This window comes from Ruditapes philippinarum, unplaced genomic scaffold (genome assembly GCF_026571515.1).
Source record: "Ruditapes philippinarum isolate M1 unplaced genomic scaffold, ASM2657151v2 ctg1285_1_1_1_1, whole genome shotgun sequence".
Classification (NCBI taxonomy): Eukaryota; Metazoa; Mollusca; class Bivalvia; order Venerida; family Veneridae; genus Ruditapes; species Ruditapes philippinarum.
The window spans coordinates 58,807-74,529 of NW_026856576.1; the positions used below are offsets into that span (position 1 = coordinate 58,807).

The 15,723-nt window shown below is 31.7% G+C and overlaps 1 protein-coding gene across 2 annotated transcripts in view; it reads left to right on the forward strand.

Moving 5' to 3' along the window:
* LOC132747034 (interferon-induced very large GTPase 1-like) overlaps nt 1-15,723 on the forward strand; it is a 53,309-nt gene that overhangs the window by 20,229 nt on the left and 17,357 nt on the right. For both annotated transcript variants that reach the window (XM_060736344.1, XM_060736345.1), the window contains 15 exons: nt 467-586; nt 2,479-2,703; nt 3,116-3,181; nt 5,946-6,137; nt 6,352-6,420; nt 6,694-6,867; nt 7,329-7,397; nt 8,152-8,343; nt 8,883-8,951; nt 9,731-9,919; nt 10,162-10,230; nt 11,972-12,142; nt 13,134-13,202; nt 14,433-14,621; nt 15,205-15,273. In XM_060736344.1, coding sequence (XP_060592327.1) covers nt 2,484-2,703; nt 3,116-3,181; nt 5,946-6,137; nt 6,352-6,420; nt 6,694-6,867; nt 7,329-7,397; nt 8,152-8,343; nt 8,883-8,951; nt 9,731-9,919; nt 10,162-10,230; nt 11,972-12,142; nt 13,134-13,202; nt 14,433-14,621; nt 15,205-15,273 — 1,807 coding nt within the window. In that variant the 5' untranslated portion in view covers nt 467-586; nt 2,479-2,483. The remainder of the gene's footprint in view (nt 1-466; nt 587-2,478; nt 2,704-3,115; nt 3,182-5,945; nt 6,138-6,351; nt 6,421-6,693; nt 6,868-7,328; nt 7,398-8,151; nt 8,344-8,882; nt 8,952-9,730; nt 9,920-10,161; nt 10,231-11,971; nt 12,143-13,133; nt 13,203-14,432; nt 14,622-15,204; nt 15,274-15,723) is intronic.

A 15,723-nucleotide genomic window follows, 5' to 3' on the forward strand; every position in this document is an offset into this window, starting at 1 on the left:
TCACTTTACCACTACGATTTTGAATTTTATTTCTCGCACAATCTGTGGTCATTTTTTAAGACGTGTTAAACAAAAAATATTGAACGATAAAAACAAAGGTTAATTGATTTGGTCGGTACACATTTTTCGTGATACCTAATCATTGGCACATAGAAATATATTTTGGTTGTTTTTATGACAATCCATTAGTGATTACCAACTACTTAAAATGCTAATTTGCCAATCTTTATTCAAACGGTTAGTTGTAGGGAAAATGTAAAATTTCCATTGTTGTTTTAAAGTTTGTATTCTTCTTCAAAAAAGTAAACAATAATCCACATTACTCATCAAAAATTCTATACATATCCTTCGGATGTAATCTTTGTTCATTAAACACAAAGAGGGGCAGTCTTACTAACAAAAAAAACAATTGGCATATTGTGTATAGACTGACCTTTTATTAAAGTGTGTATCGAACATTTTTCAGCGGCGGAACAATGTGAGAATAGTTTTAAGCCAGGAACACAGATATTGAAGAATATGAGTGACGTACCCTTCCGACGATTCGATTTTTAACATCTTTAAAAGGTGGAACGCTAGACTTAAGGTAAAAGACACAGTTTTGCCATCTATTCAATTGAATATTTTCGAGTATTTCTTTTTTTTTTTTTTTTTTTTTTTTTTTTTTTTAAAAAAACATGTTGAAAAATGGTAGATTATTTATGACATGTCATATTTTATCCAGCCAGGCGCCACTCGACCGAGAAAATACGGAAAACTGATCACTTTGTCGGTCGTATTTTCGTGTTTTCGTATTTCGCCAGACAAAATCAGAAAAAAGCAAGAAAATACCACAAAGCGACGCGATCACATTTCGTTTTATCATCTTTCTCTTCGCGGGGGACCATACATCAATATGACCACTTTGTTGTACTTCCGCTCTGTCCGACGCCTGATGAAAACTTGAAAATACGTTGTTTACCTGGCGACCCATAAAGTAAAAATACGGCATGGCATAAATCAGTCACCATATGCATATAAATGTTTGATGCTTTATGAAGGCTATTGTGGATTTTATGTATTGGTTTTTGTATTATGCAATACTCATTCGTTTACATTATACGCTACCCTATATAGTAAAGAAAGTGTACAAAAATGAATATCATATATCGCATCAATTGAAAAGTATTGCAAGTATTAGTATTACCGACTGTCATTGACTCTGGGGCAATTTTTGTCCGACTAAACTATAAACCTTTAATTAAATCTTTCTTCAGAAATTGCATATTATGATTTTTAACTCAGGTTTCAGCTTGCAGATTCTTTGTTACATGATTCTCACGATAATTGTCATACAACCTCGTATTGTGCACTGTGTGTTTACTTTTATAATGCAAATGCATTAACAAAGTTTATATCTGCATAAATGAATTAAAATACGAACCAACTGGTAACATTTTAGGTCTCTTAAATATCTTAAGGTGAAGTATGAAATTCATAAATGTATTAATTGCAGTACAAAAACTTATATCTATTTTAACCGTAGATGTTAACAGCTAGCTGTTCAAAGCTCTTTGAATTGTTATGAATCATGCATGTTTAAAGGAGTTTTATCACGAAAGTTCATCGCATTACCATTTAAATATTAATAATACTGATCACAAACATTTAAAAGACACTCCCCATGCACAGACTTAAATGCATAAAGGCAGCATGACAATACTTTAAGTGGGAATTGTGTTCAGGGGATAAAAAAAGTCCGATAGATTTTTTATCAGCTGCACGTTCATATTGTGTATCTTATTTAATCTGATTTGATAATTCTCATTATAAAAACACTCTATTAGAGAACGTGCAACATCTTTAAACCATAAGACACTTTTGCTTAAAAAAGGGAAAAAGAGAGAGTAGGCATTTACTTTATATTAAGGATTGATCACATAATATTATGTAAAGTTCATTGTCTAAGAACCATAATTCTCTTTCTTTTATTTTGACCATATTTTAACTTTTAACTTTTTTTGTCCATGGTATAGTTAAAATACTATTGAAGATAATAAAATGGTATTTTACATAAAATGCGTACTGTATCAGACCCATACATAATTGGACTTTTATTTCCATGTAATACAAACGTTAACGACTACAAAAGAACTCCATGACGTATTTTGACATTAGATATTTTGTCATTTTTATCAATAAAATTAGAAAATAAAGTATTTAGGCCTTATTATGAGGTCTTTTTATCATGATACTTTTGCAAGGTACAAGGTGCAGAAGATAAGTTTAATCAAATTATATTTGGTGGGGATATCAATTCAACAAATATGCCTGCAGATATTGCACTTTTTTGAGCCAATTGAACAGCATTTGACACAAAAGAATTTTAAATGCCATTAGATAAAATCTAAAATTTAATATTGCAAATCATAAACGTTTTAACATAATTTTTTAATCATCGTTAAATATAATGAAAGTGTCCATATCCATGATTTGTAGAGACAATGGGCGTTGATATTCAAACATACAGAGCAAGAATTGGCACTTACACGCATTCCCGATGTGATGAAACTATTGGGAACTACAGACAGTCAAGTGGTTGTAATGTTGCAGTCACTGACATTTATGTTAGCAATGGCCTGAAAACTGTTGGTTGTGTGTTTTTCATTTGCGTTCTTTTAATAATTGCTGGTATTGAACAAAACCCTGGTCCGGTGGAAAAAGGTAAATATTTGCACATACAGACACACACAAACACATGTATATTACAGTGATATTTTTAGAGTGTTCATTACTGATACTGGTAATTGCTTTAAGGCCAGGAAAATTAGAATTTCTATAGAATTTCTAAACATTCTAACATATGTTCTATACAAAGATATCAAGTTATCAAAGTTGTAAACGACTCTCGATATTGAGTCCCTAACCGTAATAATAAGTAGTACATTTCCAGGACTGTCTTCACGTTTATCATGTTCACTTTGCACTAAGACCTTTTTCTATTGTTTGTATGGAGTATTCCCCAAAACCCAAAAGAGAAATTAAATTAAGCGTAAATTTAATATGCTGAATGTATTTGTATTACGTAAATTTCATATTTAATCATTCACTATGTATGCAGTTTATACCTTAAAAGGTTCTGAATGTTGCCAGAACGATGAGGTAGATGGAGTTGTAAAAGGCGCAGAGATGAGGGCAGATGGTATTTGTATAGTTTTAAATTTTATACGTTAAATGAATGTTTACATGCACTTTAAACATTTACATATTATTATATATAACACATAATCATACAACTTGTTCCATTTTAGCTCACCTGAGCAAAACATGCTCATGGTGAGCTATTGTGACACCATCTGTCTGTCTTCGTTCGTCATGTGATCTGTATTGCGCGTCGTCAACATTTTCTTTATTTAAAAACAATATTTTTTTTAAACAAATGTGATATCATCTATAGGTCCTCTACAAAATTATGCCCGTAGTGTAAAATTCTTCCCCATCCCGGGGATCATAGGTTTTCCTAATATGTATAAAGAAACGACAATGGCTAGAAGTAAAATAGTTGGCATGAATAACTGTGTAGTGAGCCTCTACAAAGTTTTTTCAAATTATTTAGCCATGTGTCAAAATTCACAGGGACATTGATTTTCATTATGTACATAAAGTAAAAACATAAACATTCTCCTCTGAAATAACAAAGGCTTAAGCTAAGATAATTTACTTGAAACATTGTTTAGTGGAACTCTATTAAATGTTGTTCAAATTGTTTCTGTTATCTCAAAATTGAGCCTGCATCGGGGAATATAATTGTTTCCTTATAAACATAGAGTAAACTTGTTTTTAAATCCTTGCCCTCTGAAATGATAATGTCAAGAGGCTCGGTATTTGACTAAATCATTGTATTAGTGGATCTCTAACACGTTTGTACAAATTAAAGCCTTGTGGTCAACATTGGTCCTGCCCAGGGGCGATAGTGATCTCATTTTTATGACCCCTTCGAAGAAGAGGGGGTATATTGTTTTGCTAAAGTCGGTCGGTCTGTCCGTCGGTAGACCACATAGTTCCGCTGATTATCTTGCAAATGTCTTCATATAATCACTATAAAATCAATAAAACTGAACATTTTATCAATCAATTCAGTTTTGTAACTGATAAATTCATTTTATCATATCTGACAACTCTTTCTATTCCTGGCAATACTGCCTAATTATGTCTATCGCTTACTATAAAGGGGACAACTCTAAAGTAAAATACTGATATAAGTAATACGATTAATCTCCCTTTGAAAAATCAATACTCTGAATTGCCGAAAATACCTTTCCCGGACTTACATCGAGTATAAAAAAGTTTATTTGTAGGCAAATCTATCCAATCCTTAACGCTAGACATAAATTTCCGGTTTGACATAGAATAAGCCAAAATACAGCTGATTTCCAGCAAGGCACGACAATAACACCTTTTGTTTTATCAAATTTCATTTTTGACAATACTCTGTATTATTGAAATTGGTGGGACAAAATATCTGAAATCATTGCCCCAAAACTTTGTGAATGCGTCTACCCCTGCAGAAGACGGATTTCAAAATCTGGAATAAAAACGATCTATTTTCGCATAATTTTCGGAAGCAAACCAGTCTATCTCAAATTGACCAAAACGTGTTTGCAATAAATCGAAAGTTTGAGAGGCAAGTACCCAATCGTTAAAATCTAAAAATTTTTATGAATAATCAGCTTGATCATTCTTCGATTCTTTGACCCATTCTATTTTTGTTAGAAAACGGTTTAGGTAGGGACAACAATGTTACTGTCAACGTCTAGTGATGTCATTTAGCTTCAATTTGATATACAATTGACTTTGCAATTTTTACTTATACTGGAATAATGGCATTCGGGCGATTTGACGAGTTCAACCCCTTGTCTATATATTATATAATTTATACAGTATATATTTTTTTCGAGAATTACTTTTTTACACTACCCCAACACTGTGCTGGGTCCCTGTGTGCCAGTATCATCATTATATTATTATTATTATTTTTTTTTTTTTTGGGGGGGGGGGTCCTTTCTTTTTTATCAAATTCATTCAAATATAAGAAATATTATGAATTTTTTATCATCAAAATATTAATAAATTTTGTTATCTGATAATTTTTTATTCCGGTTTTGTGGCATAGATTTCGGTTTGTAAGAAGCAAGGGAACCTATCACAATATTACATTTTTATCGATGAGATCAGGAAAATCATTTTGGTTAATTCATTTTTCTCAGTTTGTATTTCGAAGTAAATCTATATTTATAATAAATTTCAAAGCAGAACTAATATAAATTATTTAATCTTGCTTTTTACACGTCGATTTCTGTATAGCAATATATATTCCGACTAACATTAAATGGGGAAGTAATCATAATAGTATATTTTCGTCCCTAACGCAATCAATATAAATCATTTTACCGTGATTTTTGCATGTAAGTTTTATTCAAACGTAAACATAAAAACAAATTCAAATAAATGATTTGATTGTTATTATTTTAGTTTATTTCGGTTAATGAAAAAATTATTTCGGTAAGTTGCCGGAAGCGAGCTGATTTCGGTATCATAACGTACCAGCAATTTAATCATACCCCATGAATTATGGGCAACTTCTGTATATATCAGAGAAAATCAACAGACATTTGTGCATCACAAGTCCGGATAAAATATGCACTATCTAGCCTAGTTGTCGTTATATGATGATATTGTACGTTATTAGTATTTTAGTTATGATAAAAGTGATTTGTATGGGAATTTGGTTTCATTTGTTACACCTAATTGCCTGTCAGACCTCAGTGGAGTTCCTTTAATATCATTATATCAACTGACGATATTGATATTGAAAATGTCTTCTGAAATATGAAATAGGGAAGTGTATCAACGAAGACCAACTACATAATTCTATCATTTCTTAATAATTCTATTTCAAACTTTAGATACAGCCCATAAATTGTATCATGCAGAATCAACTCGACGAATAAAAATAACTGGATTAATGGAACATATGAATAAACAGATGCTTAAAATGTTTTTTGATGAAGAAGAGAGGAATGGCGGCGGAAAAGTGATAGCTATTGACATTGATAACACAAATAAATGTGCAATTGTCGAATTCGAAGACGAGACAGGTGACAATAGTTTGTAATTAAAATGTATCAGTTTGAATTGCTCTATGTATGCATTAACATTCAAATGATGTTTATACGTATGAATGCTTGTTATCAAGAATTGCATATAACAACTTCTATTTTTCATAGTTTTTGTGCTGATGATTTCTCCGTATCGTATCAGTGTATTACATTTTCAATACAATTGTTGATTTCTTTAACCATATTTTTTAAGGTGTTGATTTGATCATGAAAAAGACACCGGTGACAATATGCGGTATGCAAGTTCATATAGAGGTACCTGGTAGGTACAAACCTTAACTACTTTGGATTATTAGAACTAAATAATATCCCTCTCATCTACAAAGGTATACCTTGTTCTCATATCACGTATTATTCCATTTTTTAATATTACTTTATTTATGGTCAGCTTTGAGTTCAATGTCATATGATTACTCTAAATAACAATTTTTCATGTATAAAAACAATACGCAGTAATTAATTCATCATGTACATTCATATATATGACATAAATATTTTCAAATAAAACAGTAATGATTCGTGCATTCATTTTAAGGAGATGAAACAGAAAAGCCAAAAATGATAAAAATCTCAAAACTACCGGCTAATATAAATAAGGATATGTTGTTAATGTTCTTTGAAAACAAGATAGAGTGTAATGGAAAAGTTGTTAGCGTGACCGTGAACACTAAGGATTCGTATGCCATTGTTGAATTTGACAAGTCAGCAGGTAGGTTAATTAATCAAATTCTTTTAAAGCTTATACATTATAGGCTTTTCATTTAAGCTCAAGAATCAAAAATCATATTCCAATTATCCAACAGTTAGTTCCCTTTCATATTGCATTAGCGTGTCATATTCATAAAAATGCCTACTTATGCTTTCCCATGAGTATCTATTTTTAGAGATGAACACAATTTAATGTTATTATTGATCCAGTTTTGAAAGAAATTAAAATAATAGCACAACTCTGCAAATAAGTTATGTCTTTTGTCAAGTTAAATATGATTATGGCATATTGGCGTATTTTTTCTCTTTTAAATGTGTATTCATGTTCGGCTTTTCGGATATATACTGCACTATAAATGCACTAATGTGGTTGATAGATTTACATATAGGCATTGGTATGAAAATTGAAATAGTGAATTGGTGCCTTTATATTTCCTATATAGCTATAACACTGTTTTTCAGCTGTTTATGGAGTAATGGCTAAGCAACCATTAGCAATTTTTGGTTTTACAGTAGAAGTAGATACTTTCGGTAAGCTAGTTATTATTAATGATTCAACAAGTTATTCAAACAATGAAAGCATAAATGAGTGTATATACCACAGCTTAATAGCCAAGGGCAATCATTGTTGTTTTTTTTATGGAGTAAAGGACATTTATGCAAGATATAACATCATGCAACAGTACCTTATTAAAAACAACTGACGAAAAAGTCACAAGACTGCACGGCGGCCAATACATATCACAAAGGCGTCAACATACTTTCGATTTGCATTTATTAGTGAAATCGCAAGACACATGTGTAATTCGAATCACGCACCTCGCTATTCATGTTTCCGAACTATCTTTATCTTTTATTCATTGAAAAAAGGGGCGAGATTCCCGAACGCAGAGTAGATAAATGAAATAACATACACATTTACAACAAAACAAAATTTCTCTTGTTACATGTTCTCTCTTTATAAATGGAGCTGTGAGTTATGCATATAATACGTATACAATTCTAGTTATCGAAGTTTGAAATAATATCAGCCTTACCTTCAAACAAAATGACATTATGTTTGAGATGAAGTATGTTATACCGTGTATACCATGTGATTGGTAATATCATCTTGATGACGTAACATTAATGTAACTGTCCAAGTATGTCCGAATTGGCAGTTGCATTTTTTTCAGGACATTCTTTTAAAATGTAGATGTATGCAATTTCCATATACAAGATGCATCCGTTATTTAGCGCACTAAATATGTTGCTGTATCTTTGTACAAAGCTGAATTTGTATCAGTTCCAGAAACGTCACTTGTGAAATCACAGGATATACCGCGTATAAGAATTTCCGGATTAAAAGAGAATACAAACAAGGAGATACTCACAATGTACTTTGAACATGAAGAGAGAAAAGGCGGCGGAAAGGTGAAAAATATTGAAATGGATCAGAAGGGGACGCTTGCTACAGTTGACTTTGAGGAGAAAGCTGGTACTTTTTTATAATGCTAAAGTAATCATGTAATTGTGTTTTTGATTTTGATTTGGATACATGATTAGGAGAAAGTTCAGAAGTTTTTAAAGTTTTTTTAAACATTTTAGATTACATATAAAACAAAAAATGTGATTATTTCATGTTATTTTATGAATTATGAAACTATATCTGGTCTTGGTAAAAATTCAAAATGATGTAAACGTGATTTTCATTATTATGCAATTCAATTAAATTTAACAAATTTTGTATATCTTTGAAATAAACTTTTAACGGAGTGTTAACGTACTCTACTCTATTCGAGTATAAACTTCTGCATTAGCACGAGGATACAATTAAGCCTGAGTCCACACTATTGTTGAATATACGTCAACATTTCGTATATTGCATTAGCTTACGTATAGAATAGATTGAAGATTATAATGTGTTAGCTTAAAGGGTACCAATAAACATGTGTATACCTTTCTGTAACGATAAAAGTCAGATCATAGTTTCTTGATTTGTTACCTTGTTATGTTTGTTTGACATTGTTATTTCAGGGGCTGATGCATTTATGCTGAGAAATCCGAAATCTATACTGGGTATGGATGTCACAGTAGAAGTCATTGGTAAAACAGTTATCTTAACGGATTTTGAAGTCAGTTGTATAACACTTTATCTGCGATTTAAATTATTTTCACTTTTTTTTACAGTCTCTGTTTTGACTAACAATCTATATTTTGATAAAAGTAAACATTTACATTTTTCTAAACGGGCAAAGTCGTTTATCATATTCTTTATATCACAGGACATTCCTTTATAGAATAAAATTTACAACTTTAACCTGGCTAGATTAAATGTATGTCTTATTTGCGTTTGACTAGATATTAAAGAAGTATGGAACAACATGTAATTATGTGAAGAAATGTGTGTTTAGTGTGGTGTATGCAAGTCCGAAGGCTTATTTCCAATAGGGTCCTTTCACATACACTAACTGGAACATAAAAAAACACTCATTTGACAAACAAACATACAAACAACATAAAACTTATAAATGATACACTCATTTTGTATCTATAATCATATTTTGATTTCTCGAAATAATAAAATAGAACTATATGTTATTGAACACATATGATTATTGTAAAGAAACAGAATATAATGTGTCTGAACATTATAGTATGCTCTTGGTTCTAACAATTCATTCGACCAAACATTATAAAAGATGTATTTTTTTAATAAGTTTGGTTTCGAATTGTTCGAAATATACTTACGAAGGCAGTACATTCACTGTTAACATAAGGATAAAAGAATTGCTAACTATATTATATAAATTGAATCATATACTTTTAAATTTTAAATGAGATAATACTAAATATCATTATTTTAAATGAATTTTACACTAAAGATACATCATCTGATAAAAGTCGTGGTAAATCAACAAGAATAAAAATTACTGGCTTAGCGGAAAACACCAATAAGGAGATGCTTGAAATGTTTTTTGAGAGAGAGGAAAGAAAGGGTGGCGGAAAAGTAAAACATATATTCATTGATGGACAGAATAAATGTGCTGTAATTGAGTACGAAGACGAAACAGGTAAATTCAAAATTCATTCATTTTGCCTAGTTGAATTTGTTGAAACAGGTGTTTTGATGAAAGTATATCCTATTTATTTTAATAAAATGCAATACAAAACTACATTACTATGTCAATTAAGATACTTAAAATGCAATCGTCAAAACAGAAATGCCGAGAGTTTCTTTATTATAACGTTTGCATTTTCGAACATATGGTCATATGGTCATTGACCTTTCTTTATTTACATTTGCATTTCTTAGGTTTTGAATCGATTATGAATAAGACACCGATGACAATATTCGGGATGGAAGTGGGAATAGAGACACTTGGTTTGTATACAATCTTTTAATATGAAATATGTTATGTATTATTTTGCAAAAATGGTTTGGTTTCACCGTTATCAAAATTTGAGGTAATGAGCATAATGGTTTAAATTTATTGCTTTCCAACGTTAGAGTAATCATGTTTAAGAAATATTTACCGGTAATTTCAAAATAATTCTTACCTGTCTGTTTTGTCTGTTTTTCATGCCACCGCAGCAATGCGGTGGCATAAAGCGATTAACGTGTGCGTGCATGCGTGTGTGCGTGTGTGTGTGTGTGTGTGTGTGTGTGTGCATGCGTTCATCCGTATGTGCGTGTATTTGCGTGCGTGTATTATGTAGACCATATAGTGAACCTAAAATTTCTCTTTTTTAAACAACACTTGTCAGATTTTAATCAAGCTTGCCAGGATTATCCCTTGGGTGAAGGATTTCAAGGTATAAGCGGGGTAAAGATGCCAGACAATCGCTTGTGGTTAACCACTGCGTTTATTCGCCGGTCCTATTGCGCTTTCAAGGCGCTCCTGTTGCGTCGTAAGAGATGCTACTGAGTTACTACGGCGATCCAACTGCGTTCATTTTAGAACGCCGTGTGACGGCGTTTGTTTTGAGCATTCTCAAAATGCGCGCAGTCAGTCGGCGTTCTGTGCGATGTCACTACGATGCTACGACGATGTTTGCGATCTTAAGCCCCAGCCACATTAGAGTTTACGACCAGTAAAGACCAGTTTACGATCAGCAGTAACCATTTGTCGCGGACAATCTTTAAAACGTCTTACGACGGTCATTGGTGATTTTCGATAGTCGCAGGTTATCTTATTAAGGCCCACGACCAATTTCAGTCGTAGAGAGGTTTTTGAGCTTGCAAAAAAACCTCTCTGCGATCAAACAGGTTGCTAGTGATCTTGTAAGGTCTTAGGCTGTCGCACGATCGTCGCTCGAAAGTGCGACAATCTTACGACAGTCTTTACAACTTGCCACTAGTCACTGATAATCTTCAGTAGTCTTTAGTATCGTGTGATGGTCGTACGACAAGTTGTAGGTGATCGTATGACAGGTCACGGGAAGTCGTAAGTAATCCCAGGCAATCTTGAGACCATCGTACGTTTGTTGATGACCTGTCGTGCGATTGTCAATGATGATTGGTCGTTCGAAAATCGCAGAAGTGAATTTATCTGTTCAAAGAGGGCTTGGTCGCAGACAATCGCCGATGATCGTCGGTTTTACACGTCGCCAGTAGTCGCAAGAGATCGTCAGATTTAGTGTGACTGGGGTTTTACTGCGCTAACCTCGGGGTTCTGAATTTTCTTTGGACACCGTGAGAACGCCGTTCTAGTGTGACAGGGTTTTATACAGTAAATAACTATTTTGGTCAAGTAATTTTTATGTTTTATTTTTGAATAAATTATTGCCCTACAGCTTTTATATCTTATCATTAGACACATCTGCACATTGTCTTTCATTTGACATGATTACAGATTATCTTGACCAACAAAACACTAGACACTACTGCTTTTTGACAAAATTCAATTGTATAGAAACAAAAATATCTACTGCTGTTATATTTATGCGGTGGCATAGCATTTTTACACAAATCAATAGTGTCTTCTAAAAGTATTTGTTTCGAATTTGATAAAACCAAATCTTATGAGCATCTTCATAACAGTCCAAACTATTTACATATTTGCAAAATCGCATACTAGGGTTTTATTCGTCAGTATAATACATTTTAATATTTTATTTTCAAGATGATATTGACGAGCCTAAAAAGATACAAATCACAAACATGCCAGTCATTGTTAATCAGGAGATATTGAAAATGTTCTTCGAAAATAAAACAGATTTTGGAGGAAAAATTATTGACATCAACTTTATATCTGAAGAGAATAGGGCCATTGTTGAGTTTGATGATTCTACAGGTAATAAAGTATATAATTAAGCCTGATGTAAAATGTTATGAAGAAAAATTATATAACTGTTATTTTCTCGTAGAAATAAAACACAGCGTAGAAACAAAATCAATACTTCTTGTTACCAATATCTACGTTTAAAACGGTAAATAGGAATTGCACACTGCTGGTACTGATAGTACCAAGTATCAAGAAATTGATACATGTTTTAAAGCGAACAGGAGTCAAAAGATAATTTCTTTTTGTCTCAAAATTGAAGTTCTTGCATCATTGCTTAACGTTTCTCGTTTCGTTGTTGTTTTTTGTCTTCACGAACAGGGCTCCGCTATATCATAATGGCACTGTCTAGACATTATTTAAAACTTATCTCTTTATTATGTTCTGTGCCTATGAATTGAATTTTGGCTGATTTATTCAGTTCAATTAGAGACTAAAAGATGAGCCTGTTTATTATTTTACGTTTTGGATGATGTTTTTCACGTTATACATTGCAAAAATCACAGCATTTAATGTCCTTCCATAAAATATCTTTTTTTTAAGTTTGAGAATAGGGCCTGAACTTATTCAAAATGTCTTCTAAAACTGAATATTATGCAGTTCGATTTTAATTAGTAATTTGTAGTCGGTAGTGGTTAGTGCAAACTACGTCAACGCCAGATAGAGCAACGTTGAGCAGAATTGAACATCTAAACATAAAGATGGTGTTTTTATTTCTTTTTAAGTAAGAGTGCACACATGTTTACATTCTGTGGTGATCATGGAAATATCAATGTGATACGTTCGTGCAATTTCAAGAAAAATGACATATGATCACCTAGTAAATGAATGCTTATTTGGAAGCATAAACAACAATCGAAGGAACTTAATGAAAATTATATGTTTGATTAAGTTTGAGATTAAATTAATATTACACGTATGGAATTATTTTCTTTCTGCTTATAGCATAAGACTTAATGTAAGCAGGTAGACACCATTAAATAACTTTACATTTGTTTTACAGCTGTTTATAGGATAATTGACGAGCGACCAATGACAATTCTGGGCTATGATGTTAATGTAGATGTCTTCGGTAAGATAAATCATAAGTATGTTAATGCTAAAAATAAAAATGTTATAAAGCGATGCACAAGCGAAACATGATGTAGGCGATACACAAGTTTGAAAAATAAACCTATTTTCATTCCCTCAGTAAGATAATTAGTTTTGACCGTCATTGTAAGAATTTACAATCTACTGAATTTTCATAAGCTCATACAAAATTAAATGGCCACTTTAAATGTTTTTTTTCTTTGCGGGATAATAATCAAAGTCACTACTTCAAAGCTCTGAAACAGAAAGTTTCTTTCTGCTAAAATTGATGTTTCATTATTGAATATCTTCAATTTTTTCTGGTTAAATGGTTTGTGCTCCTTTTTCAAAAGTTTCAAAGGATTGGCATTGGAAATATGTACATGTCTAATTATCGATCATAACGGTTCAAATTTTAGGTAGCCAGGCCAGTTGTCAAAAACTTGTTCACAATCAGAGAATTTTTTTTAAATTAAATGTATAATTTTGTTGTTTTTTGTTGTTTTTTTAAACTTAACGTCAGTTATAAAAGTAAAGACGTTTTTTTAACGGAATTCTCAATAAATAGCTATATTCAGTATATTGACAATCTTCCGAGCGCAAAAAAAATATTGGGGGCGACTGTTATACATGTACACAAATGGACTTATCAGACCCTCGACTCCTCCTTAACCTTATCCCTCCTGTGTTTTGCAAATCTTCAATTCCGTGTTTATAGCATCATGATATGTAAAAAGATTTAAACGATATACACACTTTATAATGGTTAAAAAATTAATTATCTCAACAGATTTTCTATGTAACGCTTGCTTCAACTTACCGACTTAATAACATATGAAGATAACATCGATATCATAAAGAGATTATTGTGTAAAGTGCATACTAAGTTTTTCTGAGTTATCTCCGGGTATCTGATATGGAAATTTGAATTTTAAAACCTGAACCATGCTACGTCTAACAAAAATGTGCAGTTAAACTATTGGCATTTTTTGTGTAAGGAAAAACGTTCATGTAGCCACTGTGAATGCATAGTGCAACACATTACCAAATACACTAGTTTAAGCAGATTTCAAATATTTATAAACACAATTAAACTGTATTTAAAGCTATTGTCGAATTGGAAGATTAACCTTTTCTGGGAATTCTATTTAATTTTTGTATAAAACTGCGAGGTACAATATGCATCCTTATGTTGTTGTGTCTGTGTATGCTTAAATTATATTACTTTTAGATTCGTCTGTTGTTGTTGAACCTCAGAATATACCGCGTATAAGAATTTCCGGATTAAATGAGAACACAAATAATGAGATGCTTGCACTGTACTTTGAACATGAAGAGAGAAAAGGCGGAGGAAAGGTGAAAAATATTGAACTGCATCAGAGAGGGACATTTGCGATTATTGAATTTAAGGAGAAAGCGGGTATTTTTCATAATTTTTAAGTAATCATGTTTTAGTGTTTTTGCGTGCTTGTAACTTTGGCAACTTTTTGATGTATGATAAGAAGAGCATAATTCAGTTTAGCAACCATTCTAGGTAACTTATAAAACAAATACTGGGATGTTTTCATTTATTTTCAGTATCCTGTCCTAGTCTATTAATACATATTCATTTCAATGAAAAGTTTCAGTCAGTGATTTATATCAAATAAACGTATCAAATTCTGTTTATCAAATTTCGATTATCTTGATCACATTTGATAAATGGAGTGATAATGCAGCTCTTTTCATGCATATACATCAGCATACACACGAGCACATATTTAAAACAGGAGTAAGCAATATTGCTAAAAAGAATTATACGATAACTCAACGTTTCGTTATCTGACGTACGTTAAAAGCATGCGCATGTTTCATCCTTTCACGTTATAGTGTAAATAAAGATAAATAATGTATTAGCTAGAATGACATCAATAAACATTCCATATCCCATTGTAAAGATATATGTAAAATACATGGTTTCCTTATTTGTTATCTTATGTGTTCGTTTGAAATCGTTATTTCAGGTGCTGATGCGTTTTTGTTAAAAAATCCGAAATCTATATTGGGTATGAATGTCACGATAGAACTTATTGGTAAGCATATATTAAATAGCTTTATTTTTATTGGAATTGCAAGTAAATTGTAGTCCTGTTCTTTTAGGTATTTTTATTTTCTTTGCCAGTCTCTGTTTAATGACATATAAGCGAACATTCTATTTCTATTATAAAAGTAAACATGTTCTTTTCTAAAAGTACTTGGATTGATTATCACAATGTTTTTAATCAAACGATGTTCTTTTTAAAATACGATTTAAACCTTTTTAGAAACCTAGACTCAATGCATTTTTATTTGCGTTTGACTAGATTTAAAATGAGTATTAAAGGTTAATTAAACATGTAAATATGTAAACAAATGTATGTTTAGTGCGGTGAAAATAACCAACCGGATTGTCCATGAAACAAACACTTACTAGAATATACAAAACAAATAAACAAACATACAGTCATCATAAAATTTATAAACGATAAAAATGTATCCATAAT